The sequence below is a fragment of the Lissotriton helveticus genome, chromosome 8, assembly GCF_964261635.1.
Source record: "Lissotriton helveticus chromosome 8, aLisHel1.1, whole genome shotgun sequence".
NCBI classification, from domain to species: Eukaryota; Metazoa; Chordata; class Amphibia; order Caudata; family Salamandridae; genus Lissotriton; species Lissotriton helveticus.
The window spans coordinates 78,976,357-79,001,558 of NC_136069.1; the positions used below are offsets into that span (position 1 = coordinate 78,976,357).

General features: G+C 49.6%; 1 protein-coding gene across 3 annotated transcripts in view; it reads right to left on the reverse strand.

Moving 5' to 3' along the window:
- GRAMD1C (GRAM domain containing 1C) overlaps positions 1 to 25,202 on the reverse strand; it is a 1,372,139-nt gene that overhangs the window by 742,204 nt on the left and 604,733 nt on the right. For all 3 annotated transcript variants that reach the window (XM_078656659.1, XM_078656660.1, XM_078656661.1), the window contains exon 6: positions 22,992 to 23,072. In XM_078656659.1, the coding sequence (XP_078512785.1) occupies positions 22,992 to 23,072 (81 nt within the window). The remainder of the gene's footprint in view (positions 1 to 22,991; positions 23,073 to 25,202) is intronic.

Here is a 25,202-nt window from a genome sequence, read left to right on the forward strand (position 1 = left end):
CTCCTCCAGTTAATAATCAATAGGAGTTAGGTGTGACCTTTAGTGGGAGACGGCAGTATGTGAATTCATGCATTGGTTGGCGCTATAAATAGATAAACTGCAGGAGATTAGGAAATGATAGTTTGCAATGGTATTCATTTTAAAGGAGATGTTACTATCTTTGAAATAAAGGGTAGCAAGTTGCAGAGATACAATAAAGGGATTAAGGCAAGCATTCATGTGACAACGTGGAGGCATGCAAAGATGGAAGGCAGGAGAGTATAATTGGGAAAAAAAGGAGAGTTGACATTCGTAAGTTTTAAGTCAAAGACCGTTTTCATGCAGAGTTTTTAGGAATACTGTGGCGGTTTTTAAAACTACATGATAAACTGCAGAAAGATAAGGAATATGCTACTTACCAGTATGCATCTGTTTTTGGCATGTAGGGCTGCTGACATTCATATCTGTGCATAGATCACCGCCTAGTGTTGGGTCCGGATGATTGCACATTGTTGTCCTGGGAGAGTCTTCGAAGTATCACGAGATAGGTGGCTCCTCCCTCGGACTACAGTGCGCATGGGCATCCTCTCCATCCTCAGATTGTTTTTCGCCATTGTGGCAGAGATGGAGTATAGTACAGTAAGAGATGTCCATGCAAAGAGTGAATGCTACAGCTGCGACAGGCACCGGGGAGGTGGGTGGGCGATATGAATGTTAGCAGCCCTACATGCCAAGAACAGATGCATACTGGTAAGCAGCATATTCCGTTCGAGGCATGTGGGCTGCTGAATACATATCTGTACATAGAATGTATAGCAGTACCTCCCCTAGCGGTGGCCGCCTGTGCCAGCTGCAGCAGTCTGGAAAAGAGTTTTGAGAACAGCCTGTCCTACAGCAGCCTGCTGTTTGGAGTGTACATCTACGCAATAGTGTTTGGTAAATGTATGTATGGCTGTCCATGTGGCTGCTTTGCAAATTTCATGTAAAGGGATATTTCCTAGGAAAGCCATGGACGCCCCTAGTTTGCGTGTAGAATGCGCCCTAGGGGGAACTGTTAAGGTGCGTTTTGCTTTTAAATAACATATCTGAATGCACTTAATGATCCGCCTGGCTATCCCTGATTTTGAGATAGGGTTGCCTTTGTGTTGCGGTGAGAAAGCAACAAACAGCTGTTTTGTTTTTCGAAATGCCTTTGTTCTATCTATATAGTATAGCAGAGCTCTCTTGACATCTAGAGTATGCAAGGCCCTTTCAGCTACTGTCTGTGGGTTTTGAAAGAACACTGGCAGTTCTATTGTTTGATTTATATGAAAATGGGATATTACCTTTGGCATGAATTTAGGGTTTGTTCTGAGAACTACTCTATTTGCATGTACTTGAATGAATGGCTCTTGAATAGTTAGGGCTTATAGCTCGCTAACTCTTCGAAGTGAAGTAATGGCAACTAGGAAAGCCACCTTCCAAGTAAGAAATTGTAGTTCGCATGACTGTAGTGGATCAAAGGGTGGTCCCATAAGTCTGGTTAAAACGACGTTTAGATTCCAGACAGGTGAAGGTGGGTGTTTTGGTGGAATCACTCGTTTGAGTCCTTCCATGAAACAGTGAGAGGTGTTGTCTGTTTTGGAGGTATGATGCCAACGCAGCCAAATGTATTCCGATGGATGAGTAGGCTAAATTGCAACGTTGTAGGTGCAGAAGATAGCAAATGATGTTTTGTGTAGAAGCGTCTAATGGGTTTATGTCGTTGTTTCTGCAGTAAATGACTAAACGTTTCCACTTTGCTGCATAACATGCCCTGGTAGTGGGTCTTCTTGCCTCTTTGATAATATTCATGCAGTCTGGAGGCAAGTTGAGGTATCCAAATTCTAGGATTTCAGGAGCCAGATCGCTAGGTTCAGTTGTTGCGGATCTGGGTGTTGGATTTCACCACGGTTCTGAGTTAGAAGACTGGGCGTGAGTCGCAGTCTCTGATGAGGCACCACGGACAGTTCTAGGAACGTTGTGTACCATGGTTGCCTTGCCCACGTGGGAGCAACTAGGATTAGCGTTAGGGAATGTTGGCGCAGTTTGCGTGCCACCAGCAGGATTAACGGCGCTGGGGGGAAAAGCGTACGCAAATTTGCCGGACCAGTTCATCCATATCGCATTTCCTTGCGACTGCGGATGTGGGAACCTGGCGGCAAAGTACTGGCATTTTGCGTTTTCACTTGTGGCAAACAGATCTATTTCCGGTTGTCCCCACTTCCGGGAGAATGGTTGAAGCACATTGGGGTGAATCTCCCACTCGTGCATTTGTTGACTGTGTCTGCTGAGCAGGTCGGCTACTTGATTGTCCTTGCCTGGGAGGTGTTCTGCCATGAGAAACATGTTCCTCTGAATGGCTCATTTCCATATTCTTTGAGCCAGGTGCGACAGCTGAGGGGAGTGTGTCCCTCCCTGTTTTTGAATGTAATACATGGCTGTCATGTTGTCCGTTCGGATCAACACAGTTTTGTTGCATAAGTGTTTCTTGAACGCTTTTAGGGCTAGGAAATTTGCCATCCGCTCCAGAAGATGGATGTGCATCTTTTTCTGTTGTATGGTCCATAGTCCCTGGACTGTGTAATGCAGGACATGGGCTCCCCAGCCTGGCAGGGAGGCCTCTGCCGTGATCACTATTTGTGGGACAGGCTCTTAGAACAGTCGCTCTTTGCAAAGGTTTTGTGGATTCCACCAATGCAGAGAGTTGTATGCACGACTGGTCACCAACACTAGGTCTTTTAATTGTCCTTGAGCCTGGTTCCACTGCCTTGCTAGGCACTCCTGTAGCGGCCGCATGTGTAGTCTGGCATGAGGGACTATAAAAATGCAGGAGGCCATTATGCCTATTAGTTGCATAAACACCCGAGCTGGCAATGAGTGTTGTGGTCTGAACTTTTGGAGTAACAGTTGCATACTGTTGATCCGTGCTGCGTTTGGATATGCCTTTGCTGCTAGTGTGTCTATTGTTGCTCCCAGGTACTGTTGTACGTGGGAGGGTTGTAGGTGTGACTTTGGGTAGTTCAACGAGAAGCCTAGACTGTGCAGGAGATGAATGGTCTTTGACATGTGGCTGGCACATTGCTGGGCCGATGGCGCGTGTATTAGCCAATCGTCCAGATATGGGTACACATGAATGTTTTGTCTCCTGAGATGTGCCGCCACTGTTGCTAGGCATTTGGTGAACACCCGTGGATCTGTTGTGACACCAAATGGTAGGACTTTGAACTGGTAGTGTTGTCCTTGAATAGTAAACCTCAGATACTTTCTGTGAGCAGGGTGTATTGGTATATGAAAGTATGCGTCTGAGGTCTAGGGTTGCTAGGAAGTCTCCCTCATGCAGCAATGGCAAGACTTGTTGCAGAGTGAGCATGTGGAAATGCTCTGATAGAATGTACAGGTTGAGGGGCCTGAGGTCCAATATTGGTCTGAGCGAACTGTCCTTTTTCGGAATGAGGAAGTATAGGAAGTATAGTAAGTATACTCCAGTCCCTTGATGTTGAAGTGGGACTGGCTCTATGGCCCCCTTTTGCAGCATACTGATGACCTCTTGCTGCAGTAATGTTATATTATATGTTCCTGTGACATTGGCCGGTGTATGGGTGGAATGTTGGGTGGTGTCGACGTGAGTTCTAGGCAATAGCCATGTTGGATAATTTGCCCAACCCATTTGTCTGTAGTGATGTTTAACCATTGTGTCAGGAATTGTTGTAGTCGTCCCCCGACCGGTGTTATATGGTCTGGGTGTAGTGCCAAGAAGTCACTGTTTGGTGTTAGTGGAGGATCTATTGGCATTGCCTCCATGACCTCATCCCTTGTTATTATTACCTCTGTATCCACCTCTGTTGGTGTTTTTATTGTAGGTGGATTGCCTGTTAGTTTTGTATGTTGAGGTTTGCTGCGATGTGTTACCTCGCGCTCCTTCACTGTAGGTGGAGCGACGAAAGGAGTTTCTGTGGTGCTGGGACTGAAGAGCCCCCATGGACTTTGCAGTCTCAGTGTCCTTTTTCATTTTGTCCAGAATTGAGTCAACTGTTGGACCAAAGAGAAAATCTGGATTTATAGGCTGGTTAAAAATGGTAGTCTGTACTTCATTTTTAAATCCAGATATTCGCAGCCATGCGTGCCTCCTAAGTAGTACGCTTGTGTTAATAGATTTAGCAGCAGTATCCGCCGCGTCCAGAGCACATTTAATGGAGGCGTTGGTGATAAGCTTTCCCTCCTGTATGAGTTCATCTGCCTGGTCTTTGTATGGCTCAGGTAAGTGTTGGAGAAGTCCCTCTAAGGAATCATAGTGTGCCCTGTCATATCTGGCCAGCAAGGCCTGAGTATTGGCTATTCTCCATGAGTTTGCTGCTTGAGCTGCTACTCTCTTGCCTGATGCTTCTAAGATTTTGGACTCCTTGTCAGGAGGAGCAGCCTCTATAGTAGTTTGTGAGTTTGCACGCTTTCGTGCGTTGGATACCACTAAAGAATCTAGAGGTAGTTGCCCTTTGATGTAAGTAGGGTCTACTGGTGCTGTCCTATACTTTTTTTTCTATTCTTGGGTTAATGACATGTGCCCTAGCAGTGTCTTTGAAGATGTCAGGAGCGTGCTTTAGGACGCCCTTTAACATAGGGAGCGTTTTGACGCTTTTTTCTGAGGTAGCTAGTGTATCGAATAGAAAATCTTCCTCTATAGCATCTGAGTGCATGTCTACGTTATGGTAGCTTGCTGCTCTATCTGTTAGTGAGTTAAATGCCACTGTGTCTTCTGTGGGTGATGGTTTAACTGGGTACACTGCAGGGTCTGTAATGGGTAGGGTCCCCTCATTGTCTGGCTCACCCCCCTCCCCACACCATGGTTGGGAATTGGGGTCTATATCTGGGTTTTGTGGATATCCGAAACCCACGTCTGCATCTTGATCCTCATCTGGGTTATGGTCAGAGCGTGCAGGTGAGTATGGGGCATATGGAGTAGTAGGCATAGCTGGAGAGATAGGCTGGAAAAGAATAGGAGAGGTAGCACAATCCCTTTTCTTTTTGAGAGGAATTCTTGAAAAGTCCTCAGCAGGAGCATGCCTTTTCTTCTTGGTATAAACAGTCACTTTCCCAGTATTTGGGTCAATATAAAGTTTTGACTGATCCTCTGTGGAGGGGTCTGGATGGATGAGCTCCTCTTCCACAGTGGGGTGCCTTGGCGCCGATGTCTTAGGCTTGACCTTTTTCGGTCGATGCCTTTGGTTGGTAGGACCGGTTTTGGTCCCTGTATCGGTTTTTGAGGGTTTTCGACAGGTTTTGTCGGTTAGATGTGTACTCGGAGCCTGTGGCTTTGGCTCGATGCCCTTCTTCGGATCGATGGGCTTCGGCTCGATGGGTTTGCTCTGGGGAACCTTAGGTTTCGGTTTTGGTTCGACGACCGCCTTGGGCGTAGCCCATTTGTCTTCGGTGCCAGGCTTTTTCCCTTTTTCATCGATCGAAGTCGATGTTTTCGATTCGACGGTCTTGGGCCTCGAAGTTTTTTCTGGAATGGTGGCCTTCGGCTTGGCGCGCTTTACTTTAGTGGACTTTGGGTCGACAACGTTCAGTCCAAAGACGGTTGTGTCGATGACTTTCGGTTTCGATGGAGCCGGCCTTGGAGTACGTGTCTCAGAAGGCTCTTTTTGTATGTTCTTAGCCGGGCGGTATGGCGGGGCTATAGAACCAGTTTTTGGATCTTGGCGAAGGCCTAATGGCGATGCCTCGACCTGAGCCTCTGATATAGGTGTAGTGTCTATATGGGGCGGTGTACTCACGGTTCGCCCCTGGTTGCCATCGGAGTCGTCCTCGACAGCTACAATGTCTTGATCATAGTCTTCGATATCGACGATTTGTTCTTCGTCAATACAGTATTCAGAGTCGTTGTCGGAGTATTGATCATCTTGATCCGAGTCTTCGGCGTGGCCTAGTTCTTCCTCATCGTCGAAGATATTCTCGGGCTCCGGTGCCGACCTCTGCATTTCTTGCCTCTCCGCCCGCCGATTCCGTATTGTTTTCTTGGATCGGAACTGGGCACAGGCTAGACAATTATCTTCGTTATGGTCTGGAGATAAACACTTGTTGCACACTGGATGCTTATCTGTGTGCGGGAATTTGGAGTTGCACTGCGGGCAGTATTTGAATGGACTCCGTTCCATCGATCGTCGATCCACGTAGGTTCGAGAAGGCCTAACGGCCCGATTCGACGACCGGAGTGCAAACAAATGTCGAAGAAAGTCTTTCGGTACCGATCGAAACAATACCGACGAAAGCGAAGGCCTGTTGGCCTTTTAGAAAAGTTTTCTTTGATTCCGAACTTGGAGTTCTGGAAGGTACATCCGAACCCAATGGCAGAAAAAAACAATCTGAGGATGGAGAGGATGCCCATGCGCACTGTAGTCCGAGGGAGGAGCCACCTATCTCGTGATACTTCGAAGACTCTTCCAGGACAACAATGTGCAATCATCCGGACCCAACACTAGGCGGCGATCTATGAACAGATATGAATTCAGAAGCCCACATGCCTCGAACATATATTTTTTGCTTGATGAGAACACTATTGTACACACTCACCACCATCATCATCCACGGGGTAAATAGAATTAAAAAATATAAATGGTTTAATTTTCTCTCAAACTGATGCAAGGAAAACTTAACACAAGAATGTTATATTTCTAACGTCTGTGCTAGAGATGATCCTCTCCTTTCCATCTGCTGATCAGGGCTGGGTGAAGGAGATCAGTGTCTGTTTGAGTGACAATGTCTAAAGTAATGCTTCTCAGTGTCTGTTGAAGCCAATGCCTTCCATTCTTCTCTTTTTTTTTTTATTGGCAGCAAATCAATCATCACAGTAAAAACACATCTCATCATATACAATCGACAAAGGTAAAGGTGGCCCTTCCTGACTGGGTGTGGTATTCCCCAAACATTGCAGCTGTACAAAAAGACTCGGACCCTCACACTGGTAGTAAACTGAACCATTTACCCCACACTTTACGGAATAATTCAGGGCAGCCCCGGGCCTCGAAGAGAGACTCCTCCTGCACTCCACCCCTCACTTCCATTTCCACACAGTCGGCGCCGCGGCCTGAGACCAGAGCGCAGCTATGTCTCTTTTCGCCACCGCCACTGCTGTCCCCAGGAAACGCTTGTCTGCCCTGGAGCCGTTCAGGGCGTCGAACACTCCCAACAGCAATCGCCTCGGATCATGGGGAACCTCCCACCACAGGTCCTGCGTGAACTCAAGTACTACCCCGCTCCACAACGGTGCCAGAGCCATACCATGTGGTAGAAATCTGCTGGAGCAGACTTGCAGCGCGCACATGCCGGGGAGGATCTCATACAGACCTGGAAAAGGCATGCCGGGGTGAGATATGCCGCGTGGAGGTAGTACAGTTGGACCAGGGGTAACTTAGAGGATGTAGTCAGGGTTTTAGGTGCCATAAGGGCGTCCCGCCAGTCCGCCTCCTCCAGAGGTCCTATCCACCCCTCCCAGGGCTCCCGGAGCCGGTCCAGGGACGCAGAACCATTGTTCACTAGTGACCGGAATATTCGGGACCCCCCTCCCCATGCCCCCCCGACGCCCCCCCCCAGGTACCCCATCATCACCTGAACCTCCAGAGGACTGAATTCCGGGAGAAAGGTGGGGGATGGGATGTGTGTGTGAAGGGCGTGTCTGAGTTGTAGGTACTTATAGAATTGGGAATGTAGAAGGGCGTGCCGTTATTGTAGGTCAGCAAATAATCGAACGTGGTCTCCCACCCATACGTCTCCAAGCAGCGAGATCCCAATAAGGTCCCAACGGCGGAACCCCTGCAGGGACGAGACCTCCCTCAACCAAGCACCATTCCACAGCGGCGTTTGCCTGGTGAGCTTCTGGTCCCATTGCACGTGGCGAAGGGCTGTACGCCAGGCCGTGAGCACCGTCCTAGTGACTGGAGGTAGACCCTGCGGCACCGGGCAGCCATATAAAAAAGCCAGAATCTGGGCGAAGTCAATTGTTCTGAGTTCCACCCGGTATGCTGGGTTGGACCAGCCGCCCGCAAACCAGTCGCGGATCACGATGAGTCTCGTGGGCCTTCCATTCTTTTTTATCTCTGAAAAAGGCTATACAGATCTTTGAAAATTCCGTTTTTCTTACGAAGTCTTTGTTAGTAGCACTTATTTACTGTAGTGGTGTTTTGAACTACAGTTTGCACCAAGTCCTCACCTCTAAGCAAAATGTATCCTCTCTTTTGTACCATAGTGTTAGAAAGTCATCCTTTTGTCCTGTTCTTCACCATTGTTTGCTAACTGGTACTGGTAGTAAATGACTCTGTCCTGGGCTCTGCTAACCAGGCCTAGGGCCAGTGCTATGTTAAAACACACACATGTAATAGGGTACACTAGGTATTAGTTTACACTTACTTTGGACTGCCAGACCCTGTAAGTCCCTAGTAGATAATAGGGTAAGGTGGTTTCATCTAGCTACAAGGCCCTAGTATATAATAGGGCATGGAGGTTTGAAAGCCCATCACATTATGTACGTTGCATGTATGCACTGCTGAGTGGCTGGCTGTCATTTTAAAAGCAGCTTTGCCTTGAGGGACTTTTGAGGACTTTGATTTTAAAAGACAATTCATTACAAAGTCGATTTTGGTAATGTGGGCTCTGTAAAGTGATAACCTATGCTATATTTACGTATTAGGTACTCCCAAGGTCTCCCCTAGGTGTCCCAGGAGTGGGGGGTCATGTAACCAGAAGGGGAGGTCCTTATTAAAGAGGTTTTATAAACCCTGGTGAGGAAACACTGCCCATGTTCTTTTTTTCTTAGTGTATTAAATTCAACTTAGGTGCTGCGAGCACTATGGAGTATTAATCTACCTCATTTTACATGTTCGGCCCACCACCATGGTCTTGCCTAGGTGTCCCAGGAGCAGGAGGGTCATGTAACTACAAGCAGGGTCTTTATAAAAGATGTTTCATAAACCCTAATGAGGAAAATCTGCTCATGTTATTTTTTACCCATGGTAGATACTTAGCCCATAGGCAAACCTTGAAATATTTTAGGCAAGCATAATTATTGCTAGGAAGGGAATCAAATATCAAACGACTTGAAGAATGGTATTGATAAATTCAGCCGATTGCCCTTGTTGAATTTATCATAACTTATACAGAAAAGAAGTCAAGACTTTCTTTTCGGTAAGTCAGAATCCAGCTTTCCTGCAGTCTTCTCTGATTGGTCAGCTCTAACAGGATTAGCCAGGCTGCTAGTCTAGGTGATAAGTTGCTGTCCAGGGAAGATGCTATCTTGCTGGAGAGAGCTCTACAGCTACGCAGGAATGCCAGGTCATAAAGCATGAGGCTTCAAAGGAGAACAGGGCATGCAGGGAATGCCAGGCCTACCTACCCCTGTGCCGTGTGCCCCAGCCAGATAGCAGGCTTAAGGAAGGAATTTGCAGATGTTAGGGGAAGGAGAGCTATGGAAATTAGCCATACTGGGGGTTTTGTTTGGTTAACTCTTAATGCTCTGCTTACATTTTAGCCTTCATGGATTTTGGGAGACTAGTGCTTTCTGGAACAAGATTATGCCACACTTTGGAAGAAGTGGTCTTGTGCCTGGGAGGCCCCCTGCCTCCTCCCCCTACCTCCTCCCCCCCCCCCCACTGGTCAGGGGGGCCCGTGCTTGATGCCAAGGAGCTGAAAATAAATATGTGAGAGCTGCATAGCCTCTCAGTTCTGCTGCCTGAAGCTACAAGGAGGAGGACTGCCCTGCTGGTATCTGGTTCCGCACCCAAGGGCCTGCATTCTGAATGACTGCGCCTGCTGCACCCTCTGGTACAACAAAACTGGGGACCTGGCCTTGCTTCAAGGAGTAAGGAGTAGACTCCCTGCAAGCTACAGGTTAACCAAGCTCACCTGCATCATCTCCAGCAAGAACCCCCTCCTGGAGTGCGTCCAGTGGACTTTCTAAGAATTTGGCAAGGTGCATTGTGGGAACTGAAGTCCAGACCTCCCAAGGAGGTTTCAGACCCTTGGACCTGTGTTTTGGACCCCTTGGAACCTATAAGGAAACCTTCTGGAAGGAATTCCAGAAGTTTGGAGAAGTGTGGGTAACTATTTTGAAAAAGGTCCATAAGGTGACGGATCCGACCGCAAGAGTGAAGCCGGCCACCTTCAACCGCAACCCGGCCAGGATTTCTAGTTCATCCTACTGAAGGCTTCGGAGCTAAGGATTTGACCAAGGCCTCAGGGAAAGTCAAGCCGGAGAACGCACTCCGAATCCAGTCTGCTGTGGAGGGTCGAAGGCCATCAGAAGAAAAAGATCCATGAAAGTTTCTAAGTGTGAAGGTAACATTTTTACTGGAGCCTCCAGCTTAGTGCATCCAACCAGGGCTCTATCCTGGTCAGCCTGAAACTGACTTTTTCCCAGTCAAGCACGGCCAGATGTCCCAATTGGGCTCCACTGGTTTATAAGCATTAGAAAGTGCTCATTCTTTAAAAAATCATATTTGTGATTCCCTGCATTGGATGTTGGTCATTGTAAAGATACAAATATTACTTATTTTTATAAATTGGTGTGGGATTTTTATTGTGTGTTGTGTCTTACTTATTTACTGTAGTGGTGTTTTGAATTTCTTTACATGCCTATCTCCTAAGTTAAGCCTTATTGATTGGTGTCAGCTACAATGGTTGAGCAAGGGACTAATTTATAGAGACCCTTTTCGGGACCCAGTACCATGTTGGTGGTCTTGTTATTGGTGGTAGGTGTACACTTACCCCCATCAATAAACAACCTTCGAAAACATATAAGTTGTGTTTCACCAAACCTCGATTGATATCATTAGAAACAGGTAACCCAGTGGTTACTAACTAAACTTGCATCTTATTGGACAGTCTAAGAAGTCAGGAATGTATCTCTGTATGGAGTCTGACCACACGGCGACTAGGGGACTCCAAGTATTTCAGTAAAACACTCTCAGATCAAGAGAGGAGATGTGGTCGAAGGGACAGAGATGCTGACTTTTGAAACTAGGTTTGAGTCCGGCCTCTGCGCAACCTCCGGTCATTCTGGGCAAATCACTTTATCTCGTCATGCCTAACAGGGAAAGTAAATAAATACAACTTTTCTATAATGTAATCTGGAGCTCATGTATGCTCTTCAATACGCTTGGGCTTAACTTGTACTATGAAAAACTGCAGAAAAAAGCTGCTAGTACACAAGTCACTTAAATACACGGCAGTACATGAACCTACTTGCAAGATGCCTTCTGATAGTGTGGAAAGGGAGCATACAGATGAGGGTTCTCTGGAAGAGGGAAGGGATTCAGTGCTAGTGGAAGAGCAGACACTTCGCTAAGGATATACGAGATGAGGGCAGGAGAAGAACCATAGTTTAACACCAGCTTCACAAGTGGAAAAATTATATGACTTGGATGCAATCAGCACTGGGCAGATAAGGGTAAAGAAAATGGGGGACAATAACAGCTTGGAGAACGAGAAAGTAAAATATGTGATAAGCTTTCCTAAAGTATAGAGAAGCAACGGGGCAGTTAACAGAGAAGAAACCAGCAGAAAGCAAGTGTATCAGTGACCCATACAAGACACCCGATGCCACCCTTAAACTCATGTAAATCTTGAAATGATGCAAAAATAAATCAAACACTGCCTCACAGACACCATGAAATTCTCCTTCATGGCTGAAGATGTTGACATGGCCCACGAGACACAAGAGCTGCCAACGAGTAATGGAACTTGGAGGAAAGAAAAACAGGAACACAAATGTAGCTTCATAAATGGGAACGGATAGGATCTGGACGTGGTCTTCTGTGAGCTCGGGGAGGGAAAAGGAGCTTGGAGAAGCCAAGGAGTTTCACTGAGCAGGCTTAGGAAAATCAGCATGCTTGTCTATCGCAAGAGACAGAGGGCAGTGGCCAGAGAAGAACCCCACACAAGTAAAAAAAAAAAAAAAGCTTAGAACATAACTCCTCCCAGGAGGGTGTCCCTTCAGCTTCCCAGCCGCTAGCTGCATCCCACCTTTCTTTTTCTGGCACAGATGAAAAAAACGCCTGGAATGTTGAAAAACGTCTGCAACTCCATTTTATTCACACTTTGATACGCAAATTCGCAGATCATTATTTTAAATCATGCATATATTCATTACTGCCCACGTTATCCGTAGGTCAACAACAGTAGGCAGTAGTCCTTATTCGATAACAGCATCTTCTGACAGCACTCTTAGCCTAATCCCTTTCCCAGCCAGGGTCTAAAACCTCTCGTTGCTTCTAGGCTAACACTTTGCTGCCAAGTTCTATGGGCGGGCCTCGTGCCTGCCCCGGACTGCAAGTGCAGTGTCCGCAAGTTGTTGAACCCATGCCGCCCCATAGCCTGCTCCCCGTGCCCCAACCATCAGGCATCCCAAGGGCATGAGCTTGAGTGGCTCCACCTTTGACTATTGAGCTCCTTCTGCAGTCCCTTTGTGCTGCCCCTGCCCCGCTGCCTGTGGTTTTATGACCTCAGGCAGCTCCACCACAGGCTAGCTTCCTGCTTAGCTGAATCCTAATAACTCAAGAGCCCCCCTGATGTTGAGGAGGAACAGACAAATACTAATCTCTGACAAGTGCGCCCTACTGCTCGTGATATCCTCTTGTGTTAAGTTTAATGAGGTCATGCCTCACGAAACCCCACTCATTAGTTTTGCACACTCTGGACATAGTGATTTTTAGTTTCTTCCTAGGCCTTTCCACCGCTGTGTTATCCAAGGCCCCCACTCCAAATAGCGAACGGCAAGATCTCGGGCCATACTAGGTCTGCCAGTCTTATAAGCCGGGCGATGGCTGTCTGCCCGGCTGTCATGGTCCCAATTAAATCCCTGAGCCCCAGGTTGGTCAAGTCTTTCCCGACCAGGAGCACCAACACTGCATCTGATTTCCTTCTGCACTTCATTACATCTCGCACGGTTGGCTGCAGGTGTTCCCACCCCATTCCCAGCCTTCCAATCCCTAAGACCTTCATGTGTTGCAGCCCCAATACTTTGTCTAGCATCCGCACAGCCACCCACTGCTGAGCCCTGGCGATAAGCGAGTGTCCTAGGATTCATCACTTCTACACTTGACCAGGGAGATCTGTCGTGATGGAAAAAATGTACACTAAGCTAGGTCGGATATATCCCTGAAATGCCTCGATGCCCATCTGCTTGATGCGCTCCACCTCTGGGCTGCTGACCGCAGCTGTTTTGGTGGCACCTAAGCGAAAAGGGTGTGTCACAAATTCTTCCGGTGGGAGCCCTGCCCTCCTTAACTGTCATTGATCTACGCAGAAACATGGTCATGGTGCTGGTCTCCATGTGCAAGTCATTCTTCCTCAAGCAGGCCTGCCCAGGGTTGTATCGGTCCGGGGCCACCAACTCACTAACTCTGGCCCAAAGAAAGCCAGCAAGAATGCTGCTCAAAAGAACAGCAGCTCATGCTTCTGCGTGCAGATGCTCAGAAAATCCTTGAACACCTTTTTCAAGGTGCCAAAACCTATACAGCGCCTCCTGTCCTGCTGCCTTGGTTGCACGAGCCTCCATCCCTTCATGGCCATCCTACAATAGAACGTGGCCGCTGGTTAGCTGATACCTGCTAGTTCTGTGTAGTAAGAAATGGAGCTGTACCCATGATCTAGCCTTATTCCTGTAGAGTGACCACTGTATCAATGCCTCCACGTCCCTACTGGAACTTTTTTAACACCCATGGCACTGGTTATTGCCTTAAAAATCTCCCAGGACTTAAGGAACTTGCTGACCATCTTGTGTGCTAATGCACTATTCACCAGAAGGCTCAGGTAGGGTCTAGCAAGTTCACAGCTCTTGTTGTATCGCTGTCCCATCACGGTCCGCTTGCTGTGCCAGTTTCCTGAATCTCTGCCACAGAAAACGAGACACTGTGCCAGCCACCGCATTCTCAATGCCAGGAATATGCTTGGCTGTGACCTCAATGTTAGCTCTAAGCTGGAAACCTACCAAATTTCCTAGCAAGTGGAACACTATTGGGCAGTGCACTGTCCCCAAATTCAAAGCTTGTACCACAGCGTAGTTGTCCATCCACAGTGTAATCTGCCTGTTAGCTAAGCGTCTTTCCTATATAGAGAAGGCAACTATTATTGGTAAGAGTTCTAGCACTGACAGTTTTTGGGGGGATTCCCTCCTTGTGCCAACTTGACGGCAAGCGGGCCGATGTCTGTGCCCCAAAGCTGTCGCGACTGCTGCATCGTGAATAGTTACAGCTGCTCAGACGTCTCCCAGGGTTCCCGCCATATCAGACTTCCATTGAACTCAGCTGGGAATGTTGCCCATTCCACAAATCCTCTTTTACCCCTTTTGTCAGTCGCACCCTGTGCTGCCTCTATGTCTGCCTTATTGTCAACCAGGCCATATGTCTGTCAAAAGACCTCCCTACTTGTATCACCCATTTAGAGAAGTTGAGTTTACCTACAAGCTGTAGAAATTCCCCCCAAAAGGTTTTTATTTTCCCTAGGAAACCATCTATTGTGTGCTGCAGGTCTTCAACTTTTGCTGCAGCTAGTCTGCACTGGCCCTGCACGGTGTCCAACTTAATGCTCAGGAAGGACCGCTGGGAAGTAGGGCCTTCTGTCTTCTCCTGGGCTAGGGGCACACCTAGCTCTTCTGCCAGAGCTGCAAACTGCCCCAACAGCCCACACACTCCGTAGAGCCTGGTTTGCCAGTGAACACAAAAATCATCCTGGTAATGATCCTGCTCCTCTGCTAGGTGGCGCTCCCCCGAAAACTCATTCCAAAAAGCTGCTTAATAACTCGAAGTAAGCGCAGGAGATGGCACACCCCATTGGCAGACACTTACCGTAGTAATAATCGTCCCTCAGCTGATAACCTAGTGGGGCATAGCACTCTGGGTGTACCGGCAGCCAGCAAAATGCTGATTCACTATCTACCTCTGCCAGCATGGACCCCTTCCCACTCGTCCTAATGTACGAGTTACTTAACTTCGGTAACAATGTATTTGGTAGAGACGATTCTAGCCGCAGATTCCTTAACGCAGAATTTTGCCACAGCATCCCTGCGCACTGGGGGGACGGCATCACATGACTCCACCCAGGCAATGTCAGAGTATGTGACGTCAGCAAGGTCACATAAGTCCACCCCGGCGCGCCTGCGTCAGTTTTCTTCGGAGAATTTTTCCGCGCCACAACACGGAGCCATAAGATAAAACTGTGAGAGTATAGGAAAAGTGTGCGAAAGAGCAGAAAAATTGGAAAAGGAATGGCGAGGAACAACACCATAAAGAGCAGTGTCAGGCACTGCAGTACCCAAAGGCAGGGAAAAGAATAAAGAACTGAGCCCAGCCCTGAGCAGCAACCCTGTCAGTACGGAGAGAGCCCCCCCTGGAGACAAAGAACATATGTCAAAATGTCATGATAACATGTAGCAGGACTACAACCCCAACCAAAACCAATGAAGGGGAACCAGTACGGGACAAACTAGGAACAACAAAACTCCAAGACAGCTCCAGCACAGAGTGTGACAAACCCCATAAGGAACAAATGGCAGTGGCACAGCCAAAAGAACTCAACCTAGAGGATATCAGAGGGCCCAGAACCCTAGTACGAAGAAGGGGGGTTGGGGGGAGAGGGAAGGTGGGGTGGAAGGTAGGCCCCAACCTGGAGCAACCAGAGCATAAGGGCTCAGAAGTACCTATAAACCTATCCTCCAATGTGCCAAAAGGGGAGGAAAAGGAACAAATAAAGAGGGAAAGAATGTACTCCTAGAAGACACAGCCACCCTCAGGAGGCGAGTGCAGAAGGACAAGCCAAAGGTACTCGCAGAACGGGGAGGAAGGGCGGGTCGTGAAGGAATCTGCGGTTAGAATCGTTTCTACCAGATACATCGTTACCGAAGGTAAGTAACTTGTACATCTGATAGAGACTACTAGCCGCAGATTCCTTAAAGTAGAATAGATACCCTAGCCATACCCAGAGGGGAGGAGGGTCTGGAAGAGGAACCCACCATCTGGACCTACCAGAAAGTCCCACAGGGGACAGTCCAAACAGACAGTGTGAAGAGCCCTGTCCCCCCAGGCAAGGGGAACCCCTACACTTAGCAGACCACCAACCCCAGAGGGGATGCGGGAAGACAAGAAAAGAGGTAGCCATCTTCACTCAGCAGAGGAAACAAGGGCAAGTCGAAAGGAGGCCAAAGTACCCCACGCCCATACAAGGCAACAAAACCTCCATTCAAGGCCAAGACAAGGAAGAGGAGCACCGAGGGAGAACAGCAACCTAGAGACTCCAAGGAGAAGAGGAAGAGCAAAGGCAAGCCCCCCCACCGGGAACACACCCAGTGAAGAGGGCAGCCATGCCTATCGCAGCCAGAAGGCAATAAAACAGAGAAAATGTCGCCACCAGCAATAAGTAGGCGGAAGTAGACCGGGGAGCCCAAGGTCACCCAGGAAGAACCATCCAACGCTCCGCGGGGACAGACTGCGCCTGAAAGAGGGACAAGGAACAAAAGAACCATCTCACCCCCCAGGGAGGAGAGGTAGAACTGAATGCAGGGCCCACTGGAAGAAGCAGACAAGGCAAGGATGACTGTCCCACTAAAGCGCCAAGAAGGCACAATGGTGCAGAAAGACAGAAGGTCGGCACCGGCAAGCACAGCCAGACGCAGGGAACACCACGGAACGATGCACTCAAGGCAAGCCAGACGCCAGCCGAAGACAGAGAGCAGGAAGGCGAAGAAGGGTCTGGACACTCTCCAGGGAGGAGTCAGCACACACGGCCCAAAAAGAAGAGGAACCAGACAGAGCAATGACGCCAAGCTGCAGACAGCGGGCCAGACCAGGCGAACAGCCTAGTCAACTCGGAGAAGGACACCCCGGGGCACAACTCAAGCCATTCCATCAGCAAGAGGACTGCATCTGCAACATACTGTAACGCCACGGAGAGCGGAGGCCCGAAGGTGACCACAGCTCCCCAGCGCATGACAGAGCTTTATAACAGCTACCACTACCCCACATAGGGCATGTTACGTCCCAAGACATGGGAACCTCTTAGGAACAAACTTCTGCAGCAGAGGACAACAGAAAGACCTGTGGAAAAACCAGCAGAAGGCTTGACAAGCAGCCAAAGAGAAAAAACAGAAGACCTAGTCTCAGGGCCAGCATGGTGTAGAAACCCAAATCAAAAACACACAATCAAGAAGGGCCGGGCAGCAGCCAACAGAACCACAGTCCCAACAAGGAGGACTTGAATACACATGAAGCACACAGATCACACAATAGAGGCGACCCGCACCCAAATGAGAACACCACTTAAAAACCAGATCAACTCAGAGGTCACTGAGAGGGAGAAGGAGGAGGGCGAAGCCCTGCCAAGAACCTCTGAATGGCCGAGTCTGGAGGGGCGTGGAACAAAAGAGCACCATCGAAAGGAAGGTCCACCAGCCGTTCCCGAACGTTATCCGGGAAGCCAGGGATGGCGACAAAGTGCCAACGAAGAAGCCATGGCACGACCAAGCACCTCCCGAGATGTCCAGGGCGGAGCAGAGAATAAACGCCACCAGCTCCCGGCCATCCAACACATGATGCCTCAATTCAACACAGGCACCCTCCTGAGAAGAGGCAGACATAAGGGACTCCGCCGAGTCCCACTAGCAAGAAGTGGCCATAGCCAAAACACACAGCGTGTTAAGGGCCCGCAGAGCCGCACTGGTTGAGGAGAATATATTGCGCCCCCATGAGTCCAGCCAGCGGGCCTCCCGTAACGGGGGCGACAACAGCGGCGGCAGAAAGGGAAAAGCATTCTTCAAAAGAGGGCCTCTGGTAGAGGGGTGGAGAGAAAGACACACCGGATCTTGCGGCGCCGGATGGTGGCGGTGCAGAAGGTGTTGGGGCACTGGGTCCCCCGTGGCGGGACGGCCCCTAGTCCCCAAAAGAGAAGAATGGAGCAAATCCTCTAAGGGAAGCAGCAGCTCCCTACCACCAGAGCCCTGATGGAGGACCTCCAGAAGATGATCCGCGGGGAAATGGGCAGCTTGATTACCCATGCGCAAAATCCCCACAGCCGTGGAAACAGCACGAGCGAAGGCCGCCCCCGCCTCCATAGGGCCCCGCGGTGGGGAAAGCAGCTCCTCAGTAGGCGACGGCTGCAAGCTAGGGCGGCCGTCCCCCAGGCCAACCGGAGGAAGGAAGGGCCAGGTCCGGAAACGAGGAAGAGGGACCGAAGAGTGGGGGACCTGCGGCGCCTCTGGCGAAGACCTCGGTGACGGCGAGGAGCCGTCCTTAAGACGACGTTGGGGGAAAAAGCCACGACGTTGGCCCATCTCCGGCGAGGATGACACCAGCAAGTGTCGAACCTCTGGAGAAGAGGTGTCCGAGGACAAGTCAACGGCCGAAGTCGGCCTGGCGCCGTAGAGCCTGCAATCTGAGGCAGAGGTGACCAGCGGCATCACCTCGGCCTCGGACGAGGTCACCACCTGTCCCGAGGACAGAGTGGGACTCGGGAGTACGACCCGAGTCAAGGTGACCTCCTGCGATACCACAGGGATTCCCGCGGGAGTTTGCGGTGAAGCAGAGGTGACGTGGTCCGTAGGAGGGACACCCGAAGGGCCCCACCCCAATGGCACCACATCCGACGAACCTGGATCCGAACTAGTCGGCACCGGGACCGGAGCCACCGGGGCAGGAGCTGCCGGCAACGCCGCGAAGGGCCCCGCACACTGCAAGGGATCTGCTGACATACCAGGGAGGGAAGGAGAAGGAGGAGAAGCAAGCGCGGCCTGCAAAGCCGCCGCATATGTCTCCATCTGGGCTCTAGTTGCCCCCCCACCAGGAAACGGAGGATAGGGTGACGACACGTGGGGCCGCACCACCCGTGGAGAGCCCACGCCCCCAACAGGCCGGGAACCAGCCCTCGGGGACAAACTGCAACACTTACCGGCAGGTGAGCGACGCTGATGTGGCCTGAGAGAAGGACGAAGTCGAAGACGGAGGCGGCGGCGGTTCCGGAAATCTTTCGCAGGGGACGGGCGTGGTAACGACGCCGACCAGTACATGCGAGCGGAGAGAAGTTTCATCCAGCGCTCCCGCGGAACTTCGGTTTCATCTGCTGGCACGCCTCACAATCAGTGGAGTCGTGGTGTTCCCCCAAACACCACATGGAGATGGGGTGAGGATCCGTTGCCGACATCTGGCGCGCACTAGACGAGCACGTCTTAAAGCCCGAATACATTCGCGCACTGTTTCCACACACACGCAATAAGCGAAAGGGAAAGGTCAGAACAGGCCCGAGCGCGATCCGGATCCGCGTTGCACGCGGAAAAGGAAATAAAAAAACTACGTAGGCGCGCCGGGGTTGGGACTTATGTGACCTCTCTGACGTCACGTACGCGGACAACGCCTGGGCGGAGTCGCGTGATGCCGTCCCCCCGGCGTGCAGGGATGCTGTGGCAAAAAGTTTTCCAGATCCAGTCTCATGCCTGGGGATAATTCTACGTTAAGGAATCTGCGGCTAGTAGTCTCTATCAGATCTGGTCTATTGCATCATCTATGTTAGAATAGGATACGGAACAGCTGTCTTGGTCCAGCCAGTCATTTACCGACTCCCCAACTCGGTGAGACAGGTGGTGAATAAGTCAAAACTTGCCTAGCTCCTTCTTGGTTACCAACCCCATTGGTGATACCACAAAACTGCTACACAGGGGTTCTGAAAAGGGGCTCGTGACCCGCCCTAGGCGGACCTCCTTGTCCACTTTTACCTTTGCCATGGACGGGTTATCCTGGACTGACTTCAAGTTCTGGGTAAGCAGGGTGGTCCGGGGGCTGTAGTATGGTAAAACTATTCCAAGCAGCTGTTTGTCTCTAACCTGAGGGTAGCTGTTCAATAATTTTAGCAATGTTGCAGTTTTTATGGATGGGGGCAGCAATGTGGTGGGTGGCCTCTCTTCTGCTTCCTGTCACCCCACCCCATATCCTCTATTTTTTGTTGCTGATGTTCTTGGCGTCCTCTTGCCTTTGGGCCTCTTGCATTCAATGGCTGGATTTGCCCCCGCAGTTGCTACAGGCATGCCTAAACTTACAGGACTTGCAGGCATGCCTAAACTTACAGGACTGACCGCTTTTGAAATTATGCATGTTTTTCCTGCTTTACCGCCCGCATATGCCCTTTGTTTGCTATTATGAGGGATCCCGTCCTGCGTCCCTTTCTGTCGGGTCCACAGTAAAGGTGATTATTTGCTACTGACTACGACATTTAAAAGGCAAGCGTCTCCCTGATATTTCAGCTGTGCCTCATGTGAGTTCTGCTCGTGCAAGAACAGGAATGCTGCGCTCTGTGGGAATGTTTCCACAAAGATGCTAGCTAAGGTTCTGAACACTCTGAGCTAATTCTGGATATTTCGTTCCACTCTCTGCTTTTGCCTCTCCCTCTTATACTTTTTATCTTATCCTGAACTGTCAGGTCTAACCGTGCCGGGAACACTTCCAGCAGTGAAAAAATGTCTATAACTCCCTGCGCCTGATCCACACTTTTACTGCTAGGGGATAAAGCTAGCCAACTTAATCAGTCTAGCTATGACTGGTGGGTCACCCTGTGAAGGCCTTAAGTACTCATTGGCGGGCTTACCTTCGCCCGCACTGCTGTTCCTCCCCCAACCCATGCCTTGGTAGGATTGTCTGTATCTGTGCTTCTGGCTCCTTGCCTGCTGTGTCACTAGTTTGTTTGGGGACCTGCCCCTTGACTGTTGAGGTACTCTGTTGCCCATCCGGGCCGTCCTGTGTTGCCGGCTTTGGATTTCACATAGCCGGCGCGTTTGGTGGCCCACTTCCATGTCCTGACCATAACCCCACATTCTGGCAAAATACTGAGTAGCCTGGTGTCAATAAAGATTTCCCTGAAACTGGCCACGGCCTCCAAGGTGCACAGCTAAAGGGAGGTACATTCTGACCCGATGCCCCTGATCCACCCTGCCATTGCACTGTGAACCCCTGGTTGTCCTGCGTCCCCTTGACCTATCGTGGCTTGGAGCCCCAATGCCATTTGCGCTGCTGTGTTCATCACCCCCACCTGCGTGCCATATTTAGCAATGCCCTCAGAGGTTACCACAGCGGTACCCACAGCCTGGCCACCAATATGTTGCTCCCCTACCCCAGCCGCAGTGCGTGTTTATGGCTCCCTATTATCTCCTGTCCTGTCCCCACACTGCTATGCTGCAGGCATTGTGGTCACCACCGTGTTGGTTTCAGATACCTTCCTGCCTCTGTGGTCACTGTCTTCTTTGCTATCCAAGGCTCTCTCTAAGGAGGGCCGTTGCTTGGCAGGGGGCCTCCAAGCCTTGGCCTGCACTTGATGCTTCTTTGCAGGCCTCACCGAGATGGCCGCCGTTCCTGCTGCAAGCCTCCGTTGCATGAGCCCTTTCCTCTGAGCCCACCGGCCTTTTTACTGCCAGCTCCTGCTGGGTCTACAGTTGTGTCCAACTGGTGTGTCCCATCACCTGCTTTCTGACCCAGTCTTTGCCCCGATTTGCCATCAAGCTCTGGGCTCTCCTCAGTAGCGCCTTCAGGTTTTCGTCCAGCTTCGGCCCTTTGTAGCTTCCTGGATTGCCACTCCCACGTTTTGCAGGTAATGCTACGCAGTTGTCTTCTTCATTCTCACTCCTGTACCTGGCAGGCTTGCGTTAGTCTCTCCCTGCACCCCCTGTGAAAGGACCAGCACTCTGGACTCTCTGCATACTCCTTTGCTGTGGGTGCTCAATGCCTCTTCTACGAACTCCTCTAGCCCTGCCCCTTATTTCAGGGACTGCCTCAAAACCAGCCCCAATGGGCCTTGTGCTGTGCTTCTGCAGATGATGGGGAGGAACTACAGCTTTCTCTGCATCCTCAGCCACCCTAGATCCAGCCAAAATCCAATTGTGATACTGCCCCTTTAGGAGCGTATCTTTTGTGGGTTGGGGCGTGGCTAAATCAGACCTGCCTCCCGCTAACTGTCTGAGACTACAAACGTCTCCGGCGCTCATCCAGGTACGTTCTGGCGCCTCAGGGGAGAGAGGGCAGGGGGCTTAAAAGGTACCATAGTGGTCAGCGTGCTCATCCCATGCCACTGCCCACCTCACTCTGCATACATTGCTGCCCTATTTTCCACAGGCAGTCCACTCCCCGCACGCCACTGCCCGAATGCTCCTCACAATCCTCACCACACGGGCAGCGTGCTCTGGACACGCTGCGGTCTGATTCTTCTTGGACAACCCTACGTCCCCAGGGCAGCATGTTACTTGCTAACCAGCAGTGCACTCCGCTGAGGCCACTGCCCATCCACAAGTTCCCAAGGGCAGCGCTTTCTGTACACACCGCTGCCCAACCGTGAGTTTCACATGGCCAGCCTGCTCACTAAACACCCCTGCCCCAATGTGTCACCGAAGTCCCCCCCACAGCTTTTGGTCCTGGGACAGCGCAGTCCCAGCACGCCGCTCCCCATGCTGGCTCACAAAAACAGTGATCCAGGTGACCCCACGGCGGCAAATCTTCCAACGGCGATGAATGCCTTTCTTAGCAGCAAAGGCAAAAGCTTTTTTGGGGGCCTGCCCTTTTACCTTGTGGTGCACCCAGTGGGCCCCCCGCTGATTGGTTGCTACCAAATCGGCACCCAGAATTTTACCGGGGCTCAGCTGCTCAGTTTCCGCCACTTTTACGGGGATTGTCACTGGTCTGGCTGCACCTCCTCGCCCCGCATTCTTTCTATAAAAAGGCTGTTAAGCGGAAACGGCTTTAGCTACTATATTTCCATTTACCACTACATTAAAACAACTTTACACGGTCCACTCACCCCGAATACTTAGGTTGTCGGGACATAAATACTATCTCAAAATTTTGAAAATGCGTCCTTAACACTGAAGGCTAAATTATGACAGCGAAGTATGACATCATTAGACCATGCAACATTAATGGTTTGAATGGCACATTTCTTAGTTTTTGGAAATGTTTTTTTCCCAACCACCTGAGCATTTAACTTACCTGATCGAGAAGCACATTCTGCCACATTCGAAAGATGCTCAAGTAGCTTCTATCTCTGGCCGCAAATGACGTGAAGAAAAACTGTGGGGAGGGAAAAGCAAGTATTGTCATGCCCACCTTTGTTAAATACGCGAGCAGCAAAACATTACATATACCAGTAATGACAGCTCTAACATACACTTGCTAAACCGTATTCCCTCCAAATACATACATGTTATGCATTATGAGGATGTTGTGGTGGGAGTGGGAAATCTTAGTCCCACTAATACAGTATTATCCACTAGACCATCGAAATAAAAAAACAAGTTACTTACCTGTAACTTTGGTTCCCCAGTATTGGTAACTTTCATAGATTCCCATGCTTTGTATCATTCCCCGTCGTCAGCCTGGGAGCCTCGTAAACAATAAATACCATAGCAGTACGTACAAAAGAGAAAGTGAGGCCTGGTTGAGGGGATGGGGAGTTCTTGTTCGGACATATAGAAGGGACCCTCCTGAGTTTAATGGACAACGCGCTTAGGCGGGGGAGCGAGAGGACTGAAAAGCAGCACTGTCTTTCCCCAGAAAGCTGATAACACCTGTTCCATGTTCTTTCACCCTACACACATGTTTCTCTGCTGTTGCGCTGCTTGACCTCCGGGGTGTGAGCTAAAAAGCTGTGTAATGCACATGCCGAAAATCTATAAGGGGAATGTTTACCGGGGGAAATGGCACATACAATGTGAATGTACAAATAACTATGCTGCAATAAAAAGATATTTACAAAAAAAAAAAAAAAGAAAGTAAGGCCTAGGCCTCGTCTCATTTTGTAGCCTATCTACCTCTTTGTGTAAAAGAGACCAAAGTTAGCAACAACCAATCAGATCAGCCTCACCCCATAGAACCCTCAGGAGAGAGCCTCAGATTTTCGCAGCCGCTGTGTAACAGTAACCGCTTTTGCTGAAGGCTGAGCTTTCCCCGGGGAGAAGGGTGGGCGCATGGGAATCTATGAAAGTTACCAATACTGGGGAACCAAAGTTACAGGTAAGTAACTTGTTTTCTTGCCCCAGTATTGGAACTTTCATAGATTCCCATGCTTTGTATCAGAGTAGCTAGCAGTAAAAAATAACCAGGCACATTTTACCATCAGCGTATTACAACATTTCCACATTGAAATCATTATGTAAGCATATATACCTTGTAACAATAGACGCAGAAAGCTTATGCAATACAAAATGTGCAATTATAGGAAGGAGGGATAGAAGGGAAAGCTCACCTCTCATTGGAACAGATTCCTCAGTACAGCTTGTCCTACTGCAGCATCGCTCTTCATGAAAGAGTCCAAGCAGTAATGTTTTGTGAAGGTATGGGAGCTGCTCCATGTTGCTGCTCTACATATGTCCTTTATAGGGACTCCAGAGAAGAGCGCCGCCGAAGATGAGACAGATCTTGTGGAATGAGCTCGAACCGGTCTCTCCAATGGCTTTCCTGCCATCCTGCAACAGTAACCAATAGCACTTGTAATCCATCGTGAAATCCCCTGCTTTGAGAGAGGAAGTCCTTTCCGTGGAACACTAAAAGCCACAAAAAGCTGAGAAGATTTTCTAAAATCCTTTGTCCTCTCAAGATAAAATTTGAGACATCTTTGGACATCCAAAGAATGAAGAGAACGTTCCGCTGGTGTAGTAGGTCGAGGAAAAAATGATTTCAGAACTACTGGTTCATTCAAATGGAATTCAGACAGAACCTTTGGGATACATTTTGGATTAGTTCTCAGAAACATAGAATCCTTCCTGAACTGTAGAAAAGGTTTTTTGATGTAGAGAGCTTGCAATTCTCCTTCTCTTCTAGCAGAGGTTAGAGCCAGAAGGAGGGCTAACTTCCATGACAAGAATTTTAAATCCGCCCTGTGAATTGGTTCAAACGGAGGCCTCATCAGTGGAGCCAGAACCAGATTTAGATTCCAGGACGGAGATGGCGGCCGTACTGGTGGGAAGACTCTGAAAAGACCTTTCAAGAATTGTTTGATAACTCTAGCGGACCAAAGAGACGGACCTGCCGTCGACCTTCTGAACCTTGAAATAGCCGCCAGATGCACTTTGATGGAAGAATGAGACAGGCCTGATTTTGCCAACGATAGAATGTAGAGCAGTATCTGATGAGGAGCTGAAGAAAACGGATGGGTGTGCTCCTTATGACACCACAGGCAGAAACGCTTCCATTTAGCTTGGT